Consider the following 19,112-nt stretch of genomic DNA (forward strand, 5'->3'; position numbering starts at 1 on the left):
TAGCTGATTGAGGAGTCTGAGCCCGATCACGAGTGGTCAGCGGTACAGCACAGCAGTAGAGAGCCTAACATGGCAAACCTCTGGATTCAGGATGTAGGACTGGAAAAATCATGGCTCAAAAGACCATATTTCTCTAAGATGCTGCATAAATAACATTACAAAGGGACATTATTTGAGAAATAGCAGTCACATGCCAAAGACAACTGCTGCAGAGAGAGAGCCAGGAGGACAAGCCAGCTCCTGGCTGTACCTTTCATTGAACATGGTGGCTCACAGACACACTGCAGGTTAGCCTGGACTACCCCAAATTCTAAGTAGTGGTGGAGTAATGTGTGAGTTCTGGTCTCAAAAGCCATAAGCCAATCAAAATGAGAAATCTGTGCTGTCAGCATCAGTAAGAATTAATGTAGTGTTTTATAAACATGAACTTCAAGGAGCTGGAGAGATGTCCCACTGGTTAAGAGCACTGGCTGATCTTGTAGAGGACCCCAGGACCTGTCCTGTGGATCACAGCTGCCTATAACTGTGATTCCAGGGCGTTTGATGCCCTCTTCTGACCTCCACGGAGACGAGGCATGCGTGCAGTGACTAGGCGAAACCCTCAGACAACGGAAGGAAGAAGGACAGAGAGGGGGCGGGAGGGAGAGAGCAAGGGAAAGCAAGTTAAAATCATAAACTTGAACTTCTTTTACTTATAAATAAATACTTACTGAATGCATCTGTGTATCAAACTAGTCTGCTAACCACAGAAATTACAAAAAAATAGCATTCAACTCCATTTCCCATTGGATAGAAGAAATAAATTTGCCATTTATCCATCTGCCAACAGTGATAGTGAGCTAATTATTGTCTATGAAGTATGCTAAATAACAGATTTCAGCTGGGAGTTCAGAAGTCAAATAAATGAAGGCTCCTGTCTCCTAGCATCTAACTGAGGTCACCACTGAAACCTCCTTTGCACAAGGAGATATTTCAATGACCGTGGTCACCTTACATACAAATCTTAAATGTCTTTGTTCCTGTGACATACATGGTTTTAAGCGCATACTTTCTTCACTTCATTTACTTTTACTGACTGCCTGCATTGAATTTCTCATACATTTACCTTGAGATTAAGTCAACAGGCACATTAAGTCCTTACTGTCTACAACCACAAAACCAAGGGCTGCAGCTTGCTCACTGCCACGCCCAGCATGAACTCTGGAACAGACTAACAAACAGAAAGGAATGAGTTGCATGGCACCCGCCTCCATGGCACTCACCTGTGACCCTGAACTGGAAGATGGTGAGTTTGAGGCTAGCCTAGACTACATAGCAGGTGCTGGACCTACCTGAGCTGCAGAGTGAGAAAAGTTACCAACACCATACTAAAAGAAAATCAAGAAAGTGGGGAGACGGGAGAGTGGGGAGTGGGATGCTTTTCTCTCCCTTCCTCCCTCCCTCCCTCTCTCCCCAGACATGGACTCAGTATATAGCCCTGGTTGGCCTGGACCTTGCTGTGTAGACCAGATTGGCCTCAAACTCACATAGCCCTCATGCATCCGTCTTTGACATGCTGGATTAAAGGTGCTCACCTTGTTTTCTTGTGAGACACTCACTGTGTCACCCAAGCTGGCCTTGAGTCACTTTTCAGGCTTTAGGATCCTCCTGCCTCAGTTTCCCAAGGGCTAGGATTGTGGCTGTGCACCATCACAGCAAGTTCAGAAAAAGACATGTGAACTTACTCCACTTTCCTTACTTCTCCCCGTCTCTTTGGTGCTGGTAGGTCATCTCAAGTGTGCAGAACAAAGGCAAAGCCCCTGCCAAAAACCAAGACCAAGGCGCTCAAGAAAGGCAAGTGAAGGTAAGCCGAGCCGGCGCTGGGGTTGCAGTGGGAGGTGAGCCTGCTGAGGTGAGCTCTGGCTTTCTGCTGTACGTGAGCCTGGTTCTTGACAACATGAAGCAGGAACCATGTGCAGCATAGGCTTGGTGGCCTGTGAAGCACAGTCAACCAAGGACATCTGTCACTATTTCCTGTTTGTTCCAGCTGGGTGACCATTCCCAGAGCATGCTGGTCACAACTGGAAGTTTATCATTTACATGTTGCTTTTCTCTAGGAAGATCTACATCAAAATTTTCCTCTACTCAGGAAAAATTATTTTCATCAGTCAGAATTAATCACCCATTTTGTTTTCCTGCATCTATTCTGATAGAATTTATTGACCTAAAAATTATCTTAGGGTATGATATCAGATAGGATGCTTCTTCAGTTTTTACCCCATCAAAGAAATTGGCACATTATTGTAAAATAGAACTTACTGAGTAAAATAGAGTTTACAGTACAAGCCTGTCCTGGCTGGAGTTGTGGAGGGAGACTGGTTGCTGACCTTGCTCTTATCAGCTTGTCGTCTATCCCAGCATGCTCTGCTCCTCAGTTACTGATGCCTGGCAATCAGTCCTGTGTTCTGGTAGAGTGGGTTTTTTTGTTTGTTTGTTTGTTTTTTTCTTTCTCTAAAGTCTTGCGTGGTTATGTTCATTTATTTCTATATAAATTTAGAGTCTATGTAAATTTAGAAATTATTTCTGTTCATTAATGTTCACAATTCAGAAAGTAGAAACCTATTATTTGCTCCTAGAAATACTACATTTTGTGGTCGAGACTTTATTACTTTTTGACTTTTTTTGGTTATAGTTAGACTGTTCTTTGTATAATATTATTGTTTTGGCATTTGTTGAGAAAATTATCAAGTCACGTTGACTATGTGAGTCTTGATTTGTATTTAATTTTTGTTTTTGTTTGTTTACTTGCTCTTGTTTTTCTGAGAGGGTCTGTGTAGTCCAGGCTGTCTTTACACTCACTTATCTAGTGCAGGGTGTCCTGAGGCTCCTGCCTCCATCTCCCAAGTGCCGAGATGACAAGCCTGCCCTGGATCTCAGGGCTATGGAGGATGCAGAGCGACTGCAGGAGACGTGAGTTCAGATCCCAGCTGCCCGTAACTCGAGCTTCTGAAGGATCCGAGCCTGTCGGCCTCCATGGGCTCCTGAACTCACGTGCACATACCGCCTGCCTCAGTCTCCCCCTCCACAAACACATGAAAATGATTAGATTCTTTTAAAGTTTCTGAGATAGTCATTTTTTTGAAGAAGGAATTTTTTTTTAATTATCACAAAACCAGCATACTCAAAATAGTATGTTCAGTTTCAATATTTTCTGGAAAGTAAATATTAAGTTTAAATAACACTAATTTTTAAGTTCATGAGAAAACTTTTTCGCTTTAAGGACTGTTAAAGTTTATAAAAAACAAAACAAAACAAAAAAACCCAGAAGATGGGAAAGTATGTCACATTCAGGATAAGCAGTAAGAACTTCCCTTGAAAGGCAGGTAGTGTTTAGCTGCTGTCCTAGCCGTGTAACCTTGCGTCCCTTGCAGGCAGACATGCAAACAGTCAGAGAAGTGTTTCTTTAGGACCAAAGCATGTTCTAGCACGAGGTCAAACAGGATGCTAATAGGCACACACACACACCCTCTCTCTCTTTTTCTTTTTTACATTTTAACTGTCACTGTTTATTACCGTTTGGCTGCATTCTCTGTAATTCCAGCAGCCTCTTAAACAGACAATGTGTCTATGTACAATGAAAAACAAAACAGCAACAACAACAACAACAACAACAACAACAAAAAACCAAATGGCTTGCAACAGTAGGTAAGCGCCACAGTTAACTGTACATGTTAGGGAGCGTCTGGTAAGGTAGCCTGTTTTCTGCACCATGGACAACTTACATGTAAATCTCAGCATTATGACTGTGACAATAAAGAAAAAAATCCTTACAAGAATGAAGTACAGCATCCTGAAAAATATTGGTTTCTACTACACAAAGCAGTTAGAAAATGTTCACATTTTAACAAATCTGTACAAAGCACAAGAAACATTCTATGGGACCATCATCCCACCTTGATGCTAAGAACTTTCTAGAAATGTAGAATAACCATGAACAATTTATAAATCTGGTATCTATGTGCTCCACAGCTCTAGAACCTAAAAAACTCATTTAAAGAACTCAATGTGCCCAACATGGATCATTTTACACGGCACAGGAAGCAGAGGCAGGAGGAGCATACTCTCTCTTAACTCCTCAACCAGTAGATCCCCATGGAGCACGGAGGGGCTTGTTGTTCTGTTGAGCGCCACCCAGTGGCGGACATAACACCAAACATTCATTTTTATTGCTGTTAAGTTACAGCCCAAGTGAGCACCAGACTCAGACCACAAACACGCCTGGAAATAAGCCACAGAAAGGTAGGAAAATGTGGCAGAGTTCTGTCTCCCTCAGAACTGCGTCGTGTAAATGAGTTTAAACAGCTCACAGATTGGTGCATATCTGAGGTGTCTGTTTAATTAGTGAAGGTGGATCTCCTTGAGCGTCTCACTGGCACTTCCAAACTTGCCAGTGTATAATTTAAGAAAAAGTAATAAAAACAGTAGTGATAAAACTGTGAAAAGTGTGCAGGTGCTGAGTGTTTACTTAACTCACTATTAAGAACAGCAAGAGTTGGTAAGCCTGGCTCAGGGATTAGAAGAGAAGCAAGGAGTTAAGGCTCAAATTTAGATATAAAATTAGTTCACGTCTCACAAGACAAGAAAGCTGTATTCACCCACACACCATCACTGCACGCTGCTGGCGAGGGAGAATCCCACACAGTCATTAGTGTAGGACACACCTGGAATCCCAGAATGTGGGAGATGGAGTTCAGGGTCATTCTGGCCACAAATAGAATTAGAGGCTAGCCTGGGCTGTACATCACATTAGACTATATCTCCAAAAAGCAAACAAAAAGAATTGCTTGCCTCACTGTCGTCTTTCAGGCAGCAGCAGACACCCAGCAAATATGGAGGGAGGCCATCATGTGCTTGGGACTAAAGCTGAGGCTGCCACTCAGTGTGACTTGTTCCCTGTCACGCTTGATGATGTCATCTGTGGCGTACTCCAGCACTGGGAGCTTTATCCATGCCTGGAAGGTTTGGCCATGTGCACGCCCTTCTTTAGTGTGAGCAGGAAGGTGCCCGGGGTGTGCATGGTACACACCTTAATCCTGCAAGTTATGGCCGGGGGTGTGCATGGTGCACACCTTAAGCCACAAGCAATGCAGAAAGATGGTGGGTCCCAGGCCCCCCTGGATTGGGACATACTTACCCTGTGTTCTCTCAAGAGTGTTGACAGAATATAATTGAATTAGCTGGAATTCTTAGCTCTCAGTAAGACTTTCAGCCAGTGTCCTTGTTTGAAGGATCATCTTTGACACTGAAGAGCCTGGTTCTCAGAGAAGAAGGGGTTTGGGGGGTGGGGTGGCAAGGTATGGTCATTTGTTTTGTTGTTATTGTTGTTGTTGTTTCATTTTACTCACCTTTTTTCAACTTAAAGAATACAACTGTCATATTCTGGCCTGTTTCTTAATTAATGTTTCACGTTTAACTTCTATTCAACACTCTTGCATCCTAATATTTTGTATTGCCCACACATATGTAATCACTGATTTCATTAGACAGTGTATTCAAGAAGTGCAGTGTGTGGTCCTTTATGAACCCTAGAGAGTGTCAGCTTCCTGGAGGACTTCACTGCGTGGCTCGTCTCTAATGGCCCAGTGTCCACTCAGCAGAGGTATTATACCTTGCATTAGTGCTTTTGTTGGATAAAGCATAATTGAATGCACTTTCCTGAAGTCCTGTAGGAAGGCAGATCCTATCTAGCCGTCTGGGAGTTTGTGAGGGGCTTGAGCATCTTAGCTCCTACCTGCAGCAGCTGGCAGCTCTGTAAAGTTTGGCATGTTTCATTTTTTTCTCATGCTCAAGAATGTGTCTTCATTCTGTGAAGGTAATTTAACAATGAAATTTTGTTTCACCTTAATTATCTTTGGGGCTCGCGTATTGTGACTATGTCATTTGCTATACAAATTCAGAGTATTCTTTATAACCACTGCCCATCTCTAACACTAAATGTGTGTTAACTACAAACCATAGAGGAACACATCCATTTATAAAATCTGATATTTCATTTACTTTTAAAGGATAATATGTAATTCTGTAACTTAAAAAACCTGAATAATTATAATTTTGGTATATGGGGCTGTGTCACCTTTATGCTTAACTTTAAAATCCATGAATTATTTTGTTTCTACTGCAGAGGGTTGAGTGTGATGGTACAGAGGGGTGTACAGGGTTTCCTTTCTCATGGGGGAAGAGGCGTGTTCTTCTAAAAGGGCTGTGCTCTTTGAATTCTATTTGAGTCATTGCTATATTTATATATAAAATTATGATAATAAAATAACAGGAACTGGAGGAAATAAATTACTTTTTTTTTTTTTTTTTTTTTTTTTTTTACGGTCATTGTGCTATGGTTAAAATTACCTGCAACCGACTTATTTTCAGATTGCCTTTTTTTTTCCACTGAAGAGGATTGCATAAGCATAAGTAACTCTTTTCCTGGCTTTTGCACCTTCAGAGATATGGAACAGCTCCACCGCCGATGAAGCTCCCTCCTCCTTACAGAGCTCCACCTGCTGACAGTGAGGAAAGCGAGGAAGAATGTGCCCTGACCGACAGTGAGTTCCTTTGCATTATTTAGGGTAGATGCAGAATTTATTAAATTACGCTGCCGTGACTATTGTGAATCACAATATGGGGCTGTAGGCCTTCAAAAATGTGCGTGAACGTGTGCTAAAAATAAAGTTTTTAATCTTCGAAACTCCTGTGGCTTTTATTTCCTAGGCTTTTCTATTTGAAATTGACAAAGGATGCTTAAGAAAGTTATGTTGTGTGATGCTGTAATTTTACTTATTGGTTGTGAAACAAAACTGCTAAGCCCTGAGAGTCGGGGCTGTAACCCTAGCGGTGTGACTGGGCATCGGGGTCAGTTCTGGATACTCACCTTTAGGAGAGCCGATGCTGCTGGCGCGTTAGCACGGGCATGCGGCGTGTCGTGTGGACGTCTTGGGTATCTGTTCCACGATTTTATTTTGCAATGCTTGAATCAACTATGCATGTGGACAGAGGTGAGCTAGAGGTGGTACGTGAAGAAGCCACATTCTTTTTGCACGTACAGCATGTACAATTAAGCCTGGTGGCTGTTTGTCTAATTTCTTCAGTGGTGTATGGAAATGGTTTGGAAAGTAAATAGTGACAGTGCTGCGCAATTGTAAACCTACAAAAAAGCTATTGATGGGCATTTTCAAGAATGAATTTTGTGTCCTTTGAAATGTATATGTAAATGCATCTTCCTTTAAGAGAATTTTTCTTACTACAATATAGAAAAACTATTTTGATATAAAAATTAAAAGTTAGAAGTGGGCTCAGCCCTTTTTTAGAATATGGACCTAAGTGTGGCCTCTTCCCTTCAGAGTGTGGCCACTAATAGTGAGGACCGAGTGAAGTCACAGGTTTTAACACGCCACGTCTCCAAAGCTTTGCTGTTCTTGTTGCTGGTCGTGATTATTAAGTTCACCTTATTTATTTTATAAACAGGAATAAATAGAAATGAATATAAAAATATAACTGATAGTCAAGTTGACTTTATGAACGCTTGATGTATACTCTGCGGCCCTTTGCTTGCTCCATGTTCGCTAGTTAACAAAGCTTGATTGAGTGCAATATGCTGTGTATAAATGTTATCAACTGTAAAATGAGTAGACAGCTCCTTTTCTGTGGTGGAGTCACCGGCATGGGTGGCAGTGGTGGCAAACGGACACAGTTCTGTGGTGCCAGATCAGCCTCCCCTCCCAGTGCTGATGGGGATGAGCTCAGTCTTGCTCTCATGCAGCTGTTAAGGCAGCTGATTACAATGCCAATTCTAGTCTACTTGTGGCTCAATTCACTTGTCTCTAAGAGACTGGATGTCCTACAGGACTCTGCTTCATATGGGCAGAGAAACTGGGGCTCAGAGAAGTCAAGGAATGCGCCTGAAGTCACACAGTCAATAAGTGGAAGCAATGGGCTTTCCACCCTAGCACTGTGCAGAGCCTCGCTGCTGTTTAAAATGTCTCACAGTGCAGACAAAGGCACAAGATGGTGTGGACTTAATGCTCACAGCATTTTCATGCCATAAGATTTGGGAAACAGCAGCATCTCCCCAGGTCATGTGTGCACACGCTCACATGCACATATGAGTGAGGACAGGAGAAACTGGTAATTTCTCTTAACTACAGAAATTTTTATTTCATGGTTTCTCCAGAAAATCCGTTTCTCTGTGTCTAAGAATCTTCTCTCCATTTCTTTTGTCTGTGATGTTTTTCATTCTCGGTGTTTACTCCTGCTCATCATTGATTTCCCTGTAAACCCCCAGAAATGCTGCGTAGCTCTGACAGCACACCGGCAGCCAAAGCCTCCGGCCTCGGGCACTTCCTTTAGAATAGATCTCATGGGATTTCTTCGTTCTGTAACTCTTACTAATTTAATATTTTGCTCATCTGGCCTAAACTAAAAGTCAGTCGGGCTACTGTTTATCTCAATTTGTATTTTGCAAAATATATTCCGTAACTCTTCCAAGGCCTGTGGCTACAACTAGAAGGCTCAGATTCACTTGTTGGCAGTGCTGGTGGATAAGAAAGATCACAGCCATGAGATGCACATGGCTGCAGAGCCCGCTAGAGGGTTTTGCTAGTTGTTAGCTCTGGAGTTGGTATAGGTTAGGGTTAGTGACGGGGTGTCACGGATGCATGTGTACTATTGAGGTGTCTGGGAAAGTGACTGGGAATGTTCCTCTCCTAGCTACTATTCTAATGAAGGAGAAGGGTGGTAAACAATCAGCTGTTTTAGTAGTGATTAGCACTGAATAAAATATAGTGGAAATAAAAATTAAATATAAAATAAAATGCAAACGGTAGTATGAGAAAAAATCAATGCATTCTGTGGCACCACGTTTGGTAGCATGGTTCAGAGACTGACATATCATCCTCGTGACTAAGGAACTAAGAGTGTAACCATCTGGCTCACGCTGTCTTCTGATAGATGAAAAACACTGCGACCACGCCCTGCAACAGCGTTAGCTGCCCATCTTGTGAGAAAGCTCCAAGGAAATCAGCTTTTATGTGGAAAAGTTTCTTTTCATTCAGCTGCAAACGTTTCCGATCAGATCACTTCGCCCTGTGGATCTGAGCCTGTGTCTGTGTAATATGTCAGTTAGAGTCATTTGACTTAAAAGCTGTTCAGATCCCAGAGGATGGGAGAGGGGAGGACAGTGTGGAAATGCGAGGCTTGAATATCGGGTAAGAGAGAGGAAATCCTGGGTCCCAGTGTCCCTTTATGCTCACCCTCAACACCTGACTTTAGATCCCACCTGGGGTGTAGAGAGCCTCCTGACCACCTGCCATACCTTTAACAGTGGGACTTTTGTTTCTTAGATTTATTTATCTAATTTTATGTGTATGAGTGTATGTATTTCTGTACCATATGCATGTCTAGTGCCCAGAGAATTCAGAAAAGGGTGTCAGATCCTCTAGAAATGGCATTGTGAATGTTAATGAAGCAGCCTGTGGTTGCTGGGATTTGAACATGGGTCCTCTGCAAGAGCAGCAAGCGCTTTTAACCACTGAGCCATCTCTCAAGTGCTAACAAATGGGCTTTGAGGGACATGTAAAGCCTAAATCATAACAACCGTGCAGATGCATGTGTAGAAATATGCACGTGTATTTGAGGCACATGTTGCCCAAATGCTACTTTTACACTGTGACGAATTTTGTTCTTTTTCTGTCCCGTCTTTGGTGTTTAAGCACTGGTTGAAAATGAGTTTATTTCATGACCTATGTTATGGGAAGTACTAATCTAGACTTACAGCTTTCAAAATTTAGAGTTCATCAGAAACACTTGTGAAGATTGACAAGCATTGACTGACAGTTCTGCTCCCAGACTTGGGGTCTTTAGATGAAGGAGGACCTACAAATTACATTTCTAAACAATTCTCAGGTGATTCTACTTCTTCTGCCCTAAGAACCACCTAATGGAAACTGTTGATGGGGATGGTAGTGTCCTGAGAGCTGACGATATTTACTTAAGCATAATGTGAGGACTAAAGAGGCGGTTAAGTGTGCACACTGCTCCTGCAGTGGGCCTAGCTTGCTTTCCAGCACCCATGTTGGGCAGCTTCTGGGGCATTCAATGCCTCTGGTCTCCATGAGCACCTGCACGCGTACATGTATCCACACATATACGTAACTGAAAATTTATCTTTAAAAATTGATCTGGGGGTGAGCCGGGTGTGGTGGCACACGCCTTTAGTCCCAGCACTGGGCAGGCAGAGGCATGTGGATCTCCGAGTTCGAGGCCAGCCTGTTCTACAAAGTGAGTTCCAGGACAACCAGGGCTACATAGAAAAATCCTGTCTCAAAAAACAAAAACAAAGGGCAAAAAATTGATCTGGGGATAGCTCTGCCTGGTGACCCAGCAAGGCAGTTTCCAGAAGACACTTCCATGAGATTCTAACACAGTTTCTGGGAGGCTTCTGTCATTCAGCTCAGAGGTTAGCTGTGACAGGCTACTGAAGATGTGAGGGTGCTAAAGACATAGGCAGCCGCCGAATGTAGCACCAAGTGATTGATAAGGACAAAGAGAAAGGGTGCTTACTAACACAGCCTAAGTAAGTATTGCTCACACTTTTGGGGGAATTAAATACCACAGCCAGTACCCACTGCGGGTATGTGAGGCCTTGGATTTTAGATGCCTTGTCTTGCCTTATTGAACTATTTTATGGCATTCTGAAGACCAGTTGTAAATTATCTTGTAATTGTAAATTAATCAAAGTTGCTTGGATTTTAATTAAAATTTATGAAACAAGAAGTAAGGAGCAACTCAGGCATACACTGTGCTGCTTTTCTCCTTGGGGTATCCAGGCACCGTGGTGCACCGGGCTGCACTGCGTGGGTGAGTTAGCCAGGCTGGAATGAGAGAGGGTAGCAAGGGCTATATAAACCTTGGGGGTGGGTAGCAAGGGCTATATAAACCTTGGAGGTGGGTAGCAAGGGCTATATAAACCTTGGGGTGGGTAGCAAGGGCTATATAAACCTTGGGGTGGGTAGCAAGGGCTATATAAACCTTGGGGGTGGGTAGCAAGGGCTATATAAACCTTGGGGTGGGTAGCAAGAGGCTTTAGGGGTGAGTATACTTCATCTGCTGGCCCCCCCCCAGATGCTGGGAATGCTTCATTTACATGAAAAGGAATTCCAGGTGCTTGCTGGACATGCCCTTATAAGGAGTGAGGAAGTTTAACCTGAAACCTTGCCACCAGGTAGGCGATCACCTCAAGAGTGGAAGAGATGAGGGCCGGAAAGCTGTGTGCACAGACACACAGGCCTAGAGCAGGGAGGAAGCAGTCTTACTCCTGTGGGTCTTAGAACAAGATTTTTGGGGTTTGGACACATCTCGACCTCACTCTTACTTCAGACTGGCTCCCAGGTTGCACAGCTTTCCTGGCCCCACAGTACCTCATTGGCGCTTAGCTACCCACAGGACTGCTACCATCAGAGGTTGCAGCATTCTCCTGTGGCATGCACTGATAATGTGAAACTGTTGGGTTAACTTTAGCTATCAACTTGAAACAATCTAGAGCCACTGAGAAGGGAGTCTCAGTTGAGGGACTGCCCCAGTGAGACTGGCCTGTGAGCATGTCTGGTGGCGGGGGGGGGGGGGGGGCATCGTCTTAATAGTCACTGACGTACAAGGGCTGTGTAATAAAGTTAGCTAAAGGTGAGTCTTGCAAGTGAGTCAGCAAGCTGCATTTGCCCATTGTTTCTGTTTCAACATTCCTGCTTGGCTCCTGCTCCAAGTTCCCTCAATGAAGGACTGTGACCTGGAAGTAAAAGCTCAATAATTTGTTTCCTCTAAGTTGCTTTTTGCAATGATGTTTGTCACAGCAGCAGACAGGACACTAGAACCATGTGGAATAGCCTTGCACACCAAAGTTGAAAACCATGTTTTGGTAGGGTTTTAGAATCAGCAAGGGCTTGGGGACCTCACTTATTCTACAGTGAGGCCTTCGTTTCTCTGTCTCCCACTCAGATTTGCATTCGGCTGTGAGAAAGATGTCCTGAATTTTTCCCACCAGCCCTTTAAATCCTTTCAACAAAATGAAATGTTCAGTCCTGCCCGAGGCTGACCTCTTAGTTTCTGTTCTCAGTTTCAGTTTAAGCCCTAACTATCTCCCATCTCCCCTTCCCAACCTGAAACTTGCGTTGTTTATTGTTTCCCCTTCACGACAAGCAATGCGGCTGCATTTCCAGCTACATCCTTCATCCCACAGGGTCTCAGCGAGGGTCCCTGTTGCTGTGATGGAACGCACGACCAAGGGAACTTGGGGCGGAAAGGGTTTGTTTTGCTCACGGTTCTATATAACAGTTCATCATCAAAAGCAGCGAGGTCAGGAGCTTATGCAGGGTGTGTACTAGGAAGTAGATGCTGAGGCAGAGGCCGTGGAGGGGTGCTGCTGACTGGCTGGGCCCCGTGGCTTGCTCAGCCTGATGGCCACTTCCCAAGGGTAGTATCACCCGCAATGGGCTGGGGCCTCTTCCAGCCAGATCTTAGGGAGGCGTTTTCTCAATTGAGGCTCCCTCCCCTCTGATGACTCTAGCTTGTGTCAAGTTGACGGAAACCAGGCAGTACACACAGTTACAGTAACATGGTAACAGCCAGGGTTTACTGAGGGCATAGTGCGTGTCATAGTTCTCCTTAAAGCTCCACATGCATCTTCGTGTGATATTCTGAAGATGTTTGAAGGCTGTTAAACCTGCTGATTTCGCTTCTTGTCAGCTTTGGAAGCTATACCTGATTCCTTAGCCCAGTGCGTGACCCTTACGTATTGCTTTATAAAATTTACCATAGTATAGCTTTCAAGGGGACTGTTAGATTCATATCTGTCTTCCTTACTAAACTCTCTTAAGTTCCAGGAGGTGGATGGGCACACTAAATTGCAGAACTTGGACAAATGGGTGCCGGGGGGTGTCTGGTCCCTATAGGACCCATTAGGGTGCTGCTGACCTGGGGTCTAACCAGTTATCGGTGCATTCTCTTTTCACTTTTGAAGGCTAGGATGTAATTACATCATAACCTTCCTTCCTCCTTTTGCTGCCCTTCAGACCCTCTCAAACTCAGGGTCTCTTTTCATGTTGTTATTGTTACATCTGTTTATGCACAGATACAGATATAGCCTTCTGAGTCCGTTTAGTGTTGCTTGTATGAATACAGCTTCAGGGCTGACCTTTAGTCATTTGGTGACCAATTAGGGCTCAAAACTCTGGGGGCGAGTGGTTGAGTCCTCCTTGTTCGCTTTGTCTGGGCCTCTGCACCCCGTGCTTGCCTCTGTTTCTAAGGAGGAGCAAACACATGGTGAGGAAAGGTCTTTTGAGCAGCCAGTAGCCTCCTTGGTTAACTGCCTGTCGGGGCCTTTGTGGACTCTGGTTGGTCTCTGCCTCACCAATAGATGTCACTACAGTCAACAGCAGTCACTAACCAAGCATGGAAAGCGCTTTGAGAATGCACACTGCCAATTAGCAAGGCAGCATGAGCAGCCCCTGCCAGCTCTTCTAAATACATTGGCTTCTACATTCTCCTTTTAATTCTTGATAATGCAAAGTGGAGGGGAAATATAGGAAGACAGATTAAGATAAATTCTTTTAGTTTTTATAGAAATGATTTTGCTTATGTCCTGCATAGTCAATTGCCCTTGAATGGACTTTTTCGATTTATAATTAAGTGGAATAAGTAGTATTTATATACTAGCTATGTGATTAGAGGAAATACTAGTTTCCTACTTTAGCTTTTTTGAATTGTGAATTGTTCTAAGGTTCAGCCCTTGATATAATTCAGGTGAATTTAACAAAAGTATAAATTTTAAAAGGGTATTGTTGAACACCTTTGAGTTGTATTTAAATTGCCTTGTGTGTTCTTGACTTTTTCCCCACCAGACTCAAAAAGCAGAAACCACAAAAATGATTTTTTTAAACCTACCATTTACACAGAAAGTTTGGACAACCCTGACGTGAATGACAGATTTGGTATATAATGTAAATGACAGACATCTCTGCCACAGTCTGTTGAGGTGTGCTGGCCTGGGCTGGGCAAGGTAGGGTGGGTGAGGTGGCCTCAGGTGTTTTTGGTTTTAACAGTTTCTATAAATTACATTTTTCCCCTTGAAGTTTTCCCCCCTAAAGCTAACTTGCATTTAAAATGTTATAGACACTAATGAGGCATAATTAAGGCATAGTTTGGGCTGAATACTGTATGACAAACCTGACTTTGTGCTGGAAGCAGTAAGGAAAAGTTGATGACTGTTCTGAACTGGGGGGGCAAGCTCAAATCCACAGCCACTTCTAAATTGTGTTAGAAAGACAATACTGCCTTGCAAAGCAGTGCTTCTCAGTAGGAAAAATGGGATATTAACACGGCATCAGTTGAAATGGCCACAAAATAAGTAGTTGCATTTCTATTGCCTCCTCCTTTAAAATAGAGCTATCTTCCCCGTGTGGGCAGTCACTAGTGTCAAAGCCCACAGCATGCAGTCCCTGTGTGAGCAGGGTGGCCGAGTGTCAGAGCCAGCAGCCTGCAGCCTGCAGCATCCGAGGAGAAGCCGGGGTTTTCGCCTCTCTCCGGCAGTCTTCTTCCAGGCAGCTTTCACCTCCTGGCAGATGCGAGTGTTAGCCCGAGGGAGAGCTTGAAATTAGCTTAATTGATTGTTTCCCATGATAGGAACAGAGTGACAGGTTGCCCCCCAAAAGAATAAAATCTGAGGAGAAAAGAAAACAGGCCCAAGGTCGTGGGGAGAGAGAGGACAGAGTCTGTGGAGAGAGAGAGGAGCCGCTTCCAGCCTTGACTCAGGGATGCAGAAGCCCTAGGGGAGCACTCCTGCAGCATGGTCCACGCGGGGTTCCCAGGTAAGACTTCCGTGGCTTCCGAGATCTGCAGGGCTTGCTGAATGCAGTCAGAGGCAGTTCAAATGTTCGCGCAGAATATTGCTTTAAAGATCTAAACAGCAGTAAGCTAAGGCATCTCTCCTAAGTGAGAGAGTGGGGGCTCCTCGGCACCAGCAAGGTGGGTACATGCCGGAAGCCTCTCAGTTCCTTTCGCCGGGGACCATCCTTAGGGTGGTTTTGGAAAGTGAGGCAGCTTGTTGGACTGTAAGAATGTGTTAGTAGTTTCTGTGGCAGAGTCCTGAATACTCTGTGCATGCAGTGTGCTTGCCTTTCAGCATCATGATTAAGAGGGAGATCTCCCAGACACGTATTAGCATTACTTGTGGCTTCACTGTGGTGAAAAGGGAAAAGTATTTACATTAGGATAAGGGTATTCTGGTCAATTTTAAAACTGAGCAGCCAGCAGTTTGGATGTAGATGAAAGCAGAGCGTCACGAAGGAATCAGAGCATCACACAAAAGGCTGCTTTTCCGTAACCTGTAAATAGTCCCTAAATAGTATTTGATCATTTGCTTCATTAGGTTGGGGGGCTCAGCCTCTGCAAACATCACCAGCAACCTCCCTGCTAAACATATGTCCTGAAAATCATTGCTCAAGTGACAGTAGAGAACTCTAAATAGCATAAGCTTCTGTTTGACTTTTTAAAAAATTAATGTCTTAAGACCAGAGCTCCTTTTTATCCTTTAAAATATAAAATCATTAGAACCAATAAGGATCTTCTTAAGTACCACTGTCTGTGCAAGTCCTCTGCAAGAAAAGTGAGCAGGGCCAGGCGTGGTGGCACGCGCCTTTAATCCCAGCACTCGGGAGGTGCAGGCATGATACACTGTCTGTCATGATCCTGTGTGTGTGTGTGTGTGTGTGTGTGTGTGTGTGTGTGTGTGTGTGTGTGTGTGTGTGTGTGTGTGCGTGCGCGCGCGCGCGCGCGTGTGCCAGGTAAGGTGGGCATTTTCAACAGAGTGGCTCACACTGGGCTTTCTCGTGTACTAGCACGACCTATGCAGCAGTCCCGATTTAAGCCAGTAAGCCTTGCCCCTGGCTGTTCTCTCAAGAGCACTGAGCGCTAACTTTGTTCTTTTCTGCTGCATCACGTCCGGGCATTTTGCTGTGAGGGTCCTACATGACCTATTATCCAATCTACATACTTAGTTTCCAGCAAATACTTGAGCTCTTAAACAGTGCGTCACAGATTCCCCACAGGGACAACTGTCTTCTCTGGGTTTGTTGCTGTTGTGCAGTTAGAATTGCTTTCTGCTAGCCATCTGTCATCTTTTCAGTACTGCTTAAACTCGCATTGACAACAAACTGTGGGGACAGCCTAGAACCTGGTTGAGCAGGCTGCTTCTCTCAAGACTCCTTACCCCATTGGCTCGTTGTTTTTGTATTTTAGTTTCTCAGTTTTTCTTTGTTTGTTTTTTTCTTTAGATCAATCCAAATTATAAATACATTTAAATCTCCTCATCACCCTGAAGTTGTGGTTGTTCGTGTATGAAAGCCATGATAAAGCTCAGGAGTTGCCATAGCCCTTTTCTGGAAACTGCATTGCGTGGATGCACGCATTAGGAATGTTTGCGTCCTTTGCATTTAATCACAATAGCATATGAAGCTTTAAGACTGTAACTAACTGTAAGTGCACGCTCTCATGAGCATGTACACTGTGTGCTGTGCGCCGTGCACTCTGTGCTGTGTGCTGTGCGCTCTGTGCTGTGCGCTGTGCGGTGTGTACTGTGCACTGTGTACTATGCGCTGTGTGCTCTGCGCTGTGTACTGCGTGCTGTGTGCTGTGTGCTCTGTGCTGTGTGCTGTGCTGTGCGCTGTGCTGTGTGCTGCGTGCTGTGTGCTGTGTGCTGTGTGCTGTGTGCTGTGTGCTGTGTACTGTGTGCTGTGTGCTGTGTGCTGTGTGCTGTGTGCTGTGCGCTCTGTGCTGTGTGCTGTGTGCTGTGCGCTCTGCGCTGTGTGCTGTGCGCTGTGTGCTGTGCTGTGCACTGTGCGCTCTGTACTGTGCGCTCCGTGCTGTGTGCTGTGTGCTGTGTGCTGTGTGCTGTGCGCTCTGTGCTGTGTGCTGTGTGCTGTGTGCTCTGTGCTGTGTGCTGCGCGCTCTGTGCTGTGTGCTGTGTGCTGTGTGCTGTGCACTCTGCGCTGTGTGCTGTGCGCTCTGCGCTGTGTGCTGTGCGCTCTGCGCTGTGTGCTGTGCTGTGCACTGTGCGCTCTGTACTGTGCGCTCCGTGCTGTGTGCTGAGCGCTGTGTGCTGTGCACTCTGCTGTGCGCTGTATGCTCTGTGCACTGTACACTCTGTGCTCTGCGCTCTGTGCTGTGTGCTGTGCGCTGTATGCTCTGTGCTGTGCACTGTACACTCTGTGCTGTGCACTGTCGCTGTGCACTATATGCTCTGTGTCCTGTGCTGTGTGCTGTGTGCTGTGCACTGTACGTTCTGTGCGCTGTGCACTGTATGCTCTGTGCTGTGCATTGTCGCTGTGCACTGTACACTCTGTGCTGTGCGCTGTGCACTGTATGCTCTGTGCTGTGCATTGTCGCTGTGCACTGTACGCTCTATGTTCTGTGCTGTGCGCTGTGCACTGTATGCTGTGCTTTGTGCTGTGCGCTGTGTACTGTACGCTCTGACCTCTGTGTTGTGTGCTGTGCGTTGTGCTGTGCACTCTGCACTGTACATTTTGGGCTGTGTGCTCTGCTGTGCGCTGTGTGCTCTGTGCTGTGCACTCTGTGCTCTGTGCTCCGTGCTGTGTGCTCTGTGCTGTGCACTGTGCACTGTACGCTCTGTGCTCTGTGCTGTGTGCTGTGCACTGTGTGCTGTGTGCTGCGCGCTCTGTGCTGTGTGCTGTGTGCTGTGTGCTCTGTGCTGTGCACTGTGCACTGTACGCTCTGTGCTCTGTGCTGTGTGCTCTGCTGTGCGCTGTACACTCTGTGCTGTGCGCTGTGCACCGTATGCTCTGTGCTGTGTGCTCTGTGCTGTGAGCTGTGAGCTGTGGTCATGGTGCTTCTGCTCAGGGTTAACTGCTCATGACATTATGGCAATATCTTCAACATTTAAAAAATTCAGTCTTTGTCTATCTATCTGTCTCTGTCTGTCTCTCTGTCTGACTTCTATTTATTCCATCTAATCTATTTATCTACCATCTATTACCCATCTATTTATTTATCTATCTATCTATCTGTCTATCTATCTATCTATCATCATCATGTGTATATTTATGTGCCTACATAAATTTGTGTACCGAACACCTGTAGTTACCCACAAATGTCAGAAAGCATCAGATCTGGAGTCACAAGAGGTTGTGAGTTACCTGATGTAGGTGCTAGGAACTAAACCTGGGTTCTCTGCAAAAGAAGTGAGCAGGGCCAGGCATGGTGACGCACGCCTTTAATCCCAGCCCTTGGGAGGCACAGGCATGATCCACTGTCATGACCCTCTGTGTGTGTGTGTGTGTGTGTGCGCACGCGCACGTGTGCCAGGTAAGGTGGGCATGTCTGTCATTGCAGTGTTTGAAATCTGAAGTAGGAAGATTCTTGTGATTTTGAGAACAGGCTGGGGGCTACATAGTGAGACAGAAACTGGAGGTGTGGGAGTTTGAGGGGGGAACAGCAGCGAGAATTGAAAGTCCATTGAGAGCAGGAAGCACTGAGAGCAGGGCCAGTGGGAGGGGAGAGAGAGAAACCGGTCCTCTCCCGCTGTGTTCTAGCTTAGAAGCTGAAGTGTTTTCTGAACTGGAAATTCTAGTTGTAGCTAACCCAATGAGCCTGTATGCTAGACCACTGAAATGTAATTTCTAGTTCCATTTATTTCCCTTTTTAAAATGTTTACTATACTCTGCTAAATGCTTTATGCATTTTATTTTCTTTATAGTTTCTCATATAAATTTATGCATTGTTGTTCTTATTTTATAGTTGGCATACATGACTCCACAGTCAGTACTTTTAACACATTTTAACTGTACATATTTTCAAATAACTCATTCCATTTGCGAAGTCAAATTGGAAACTGTTCTCTTAGTTGGTACTGTATTTTTTTATATATATTCGCTCATTGGGCAGATAGACATGCAAATTAGATTACCCTACCTCCAAAACATGCTGACGGTCTGAATTCTGAAAAACATTCCCTGCGTTCTTCAGCACTCTACATTTTAATATTGAATGTTCTCATTCAAGCAAGAGAGTGAATTGGG

General features: G+C 44.7%; 1 protein-coding gene across 1 annotated transcript in view; it reads left to right on the plus strand.

The window, feature by feature from the left end:
• Positions 1-19,112, plus strand: part of Patj (PATJ crumbs cell polarity complex component) — a 284,333-nt gene that overhangs the window by 130,047 nt on the left and 135,174 nt on the right. Inside the window, exons 26-27 of the mRNA XM_051164507.1 lie at positions 1,766-1,843; positions 6,479-6,578. Coding sequence (XP_051020464.1) covers positions 1,766-1,843; positions 6,479-6,578 — 178 coding nt within the window. The remainder of the gene's footprint in view (positions 1-1,765; positions 1,844-6,478; positions 6,579-19,112) is intronic.

The sequence above is a fragment of the Acomys russatus genome, chromosome 2, assembly GCF_903995435.1.
Source record: "Acomys russatus chromosome 2, mAcoRus1.1, whole genome shotgun sequence".
In the NCBI taxonomy this organism is placed as follows: Eukaryota; Metazoa; Chordata; class Mammalia; order Rodentia; family Muridae; genus Acomys; species Acomys russatus.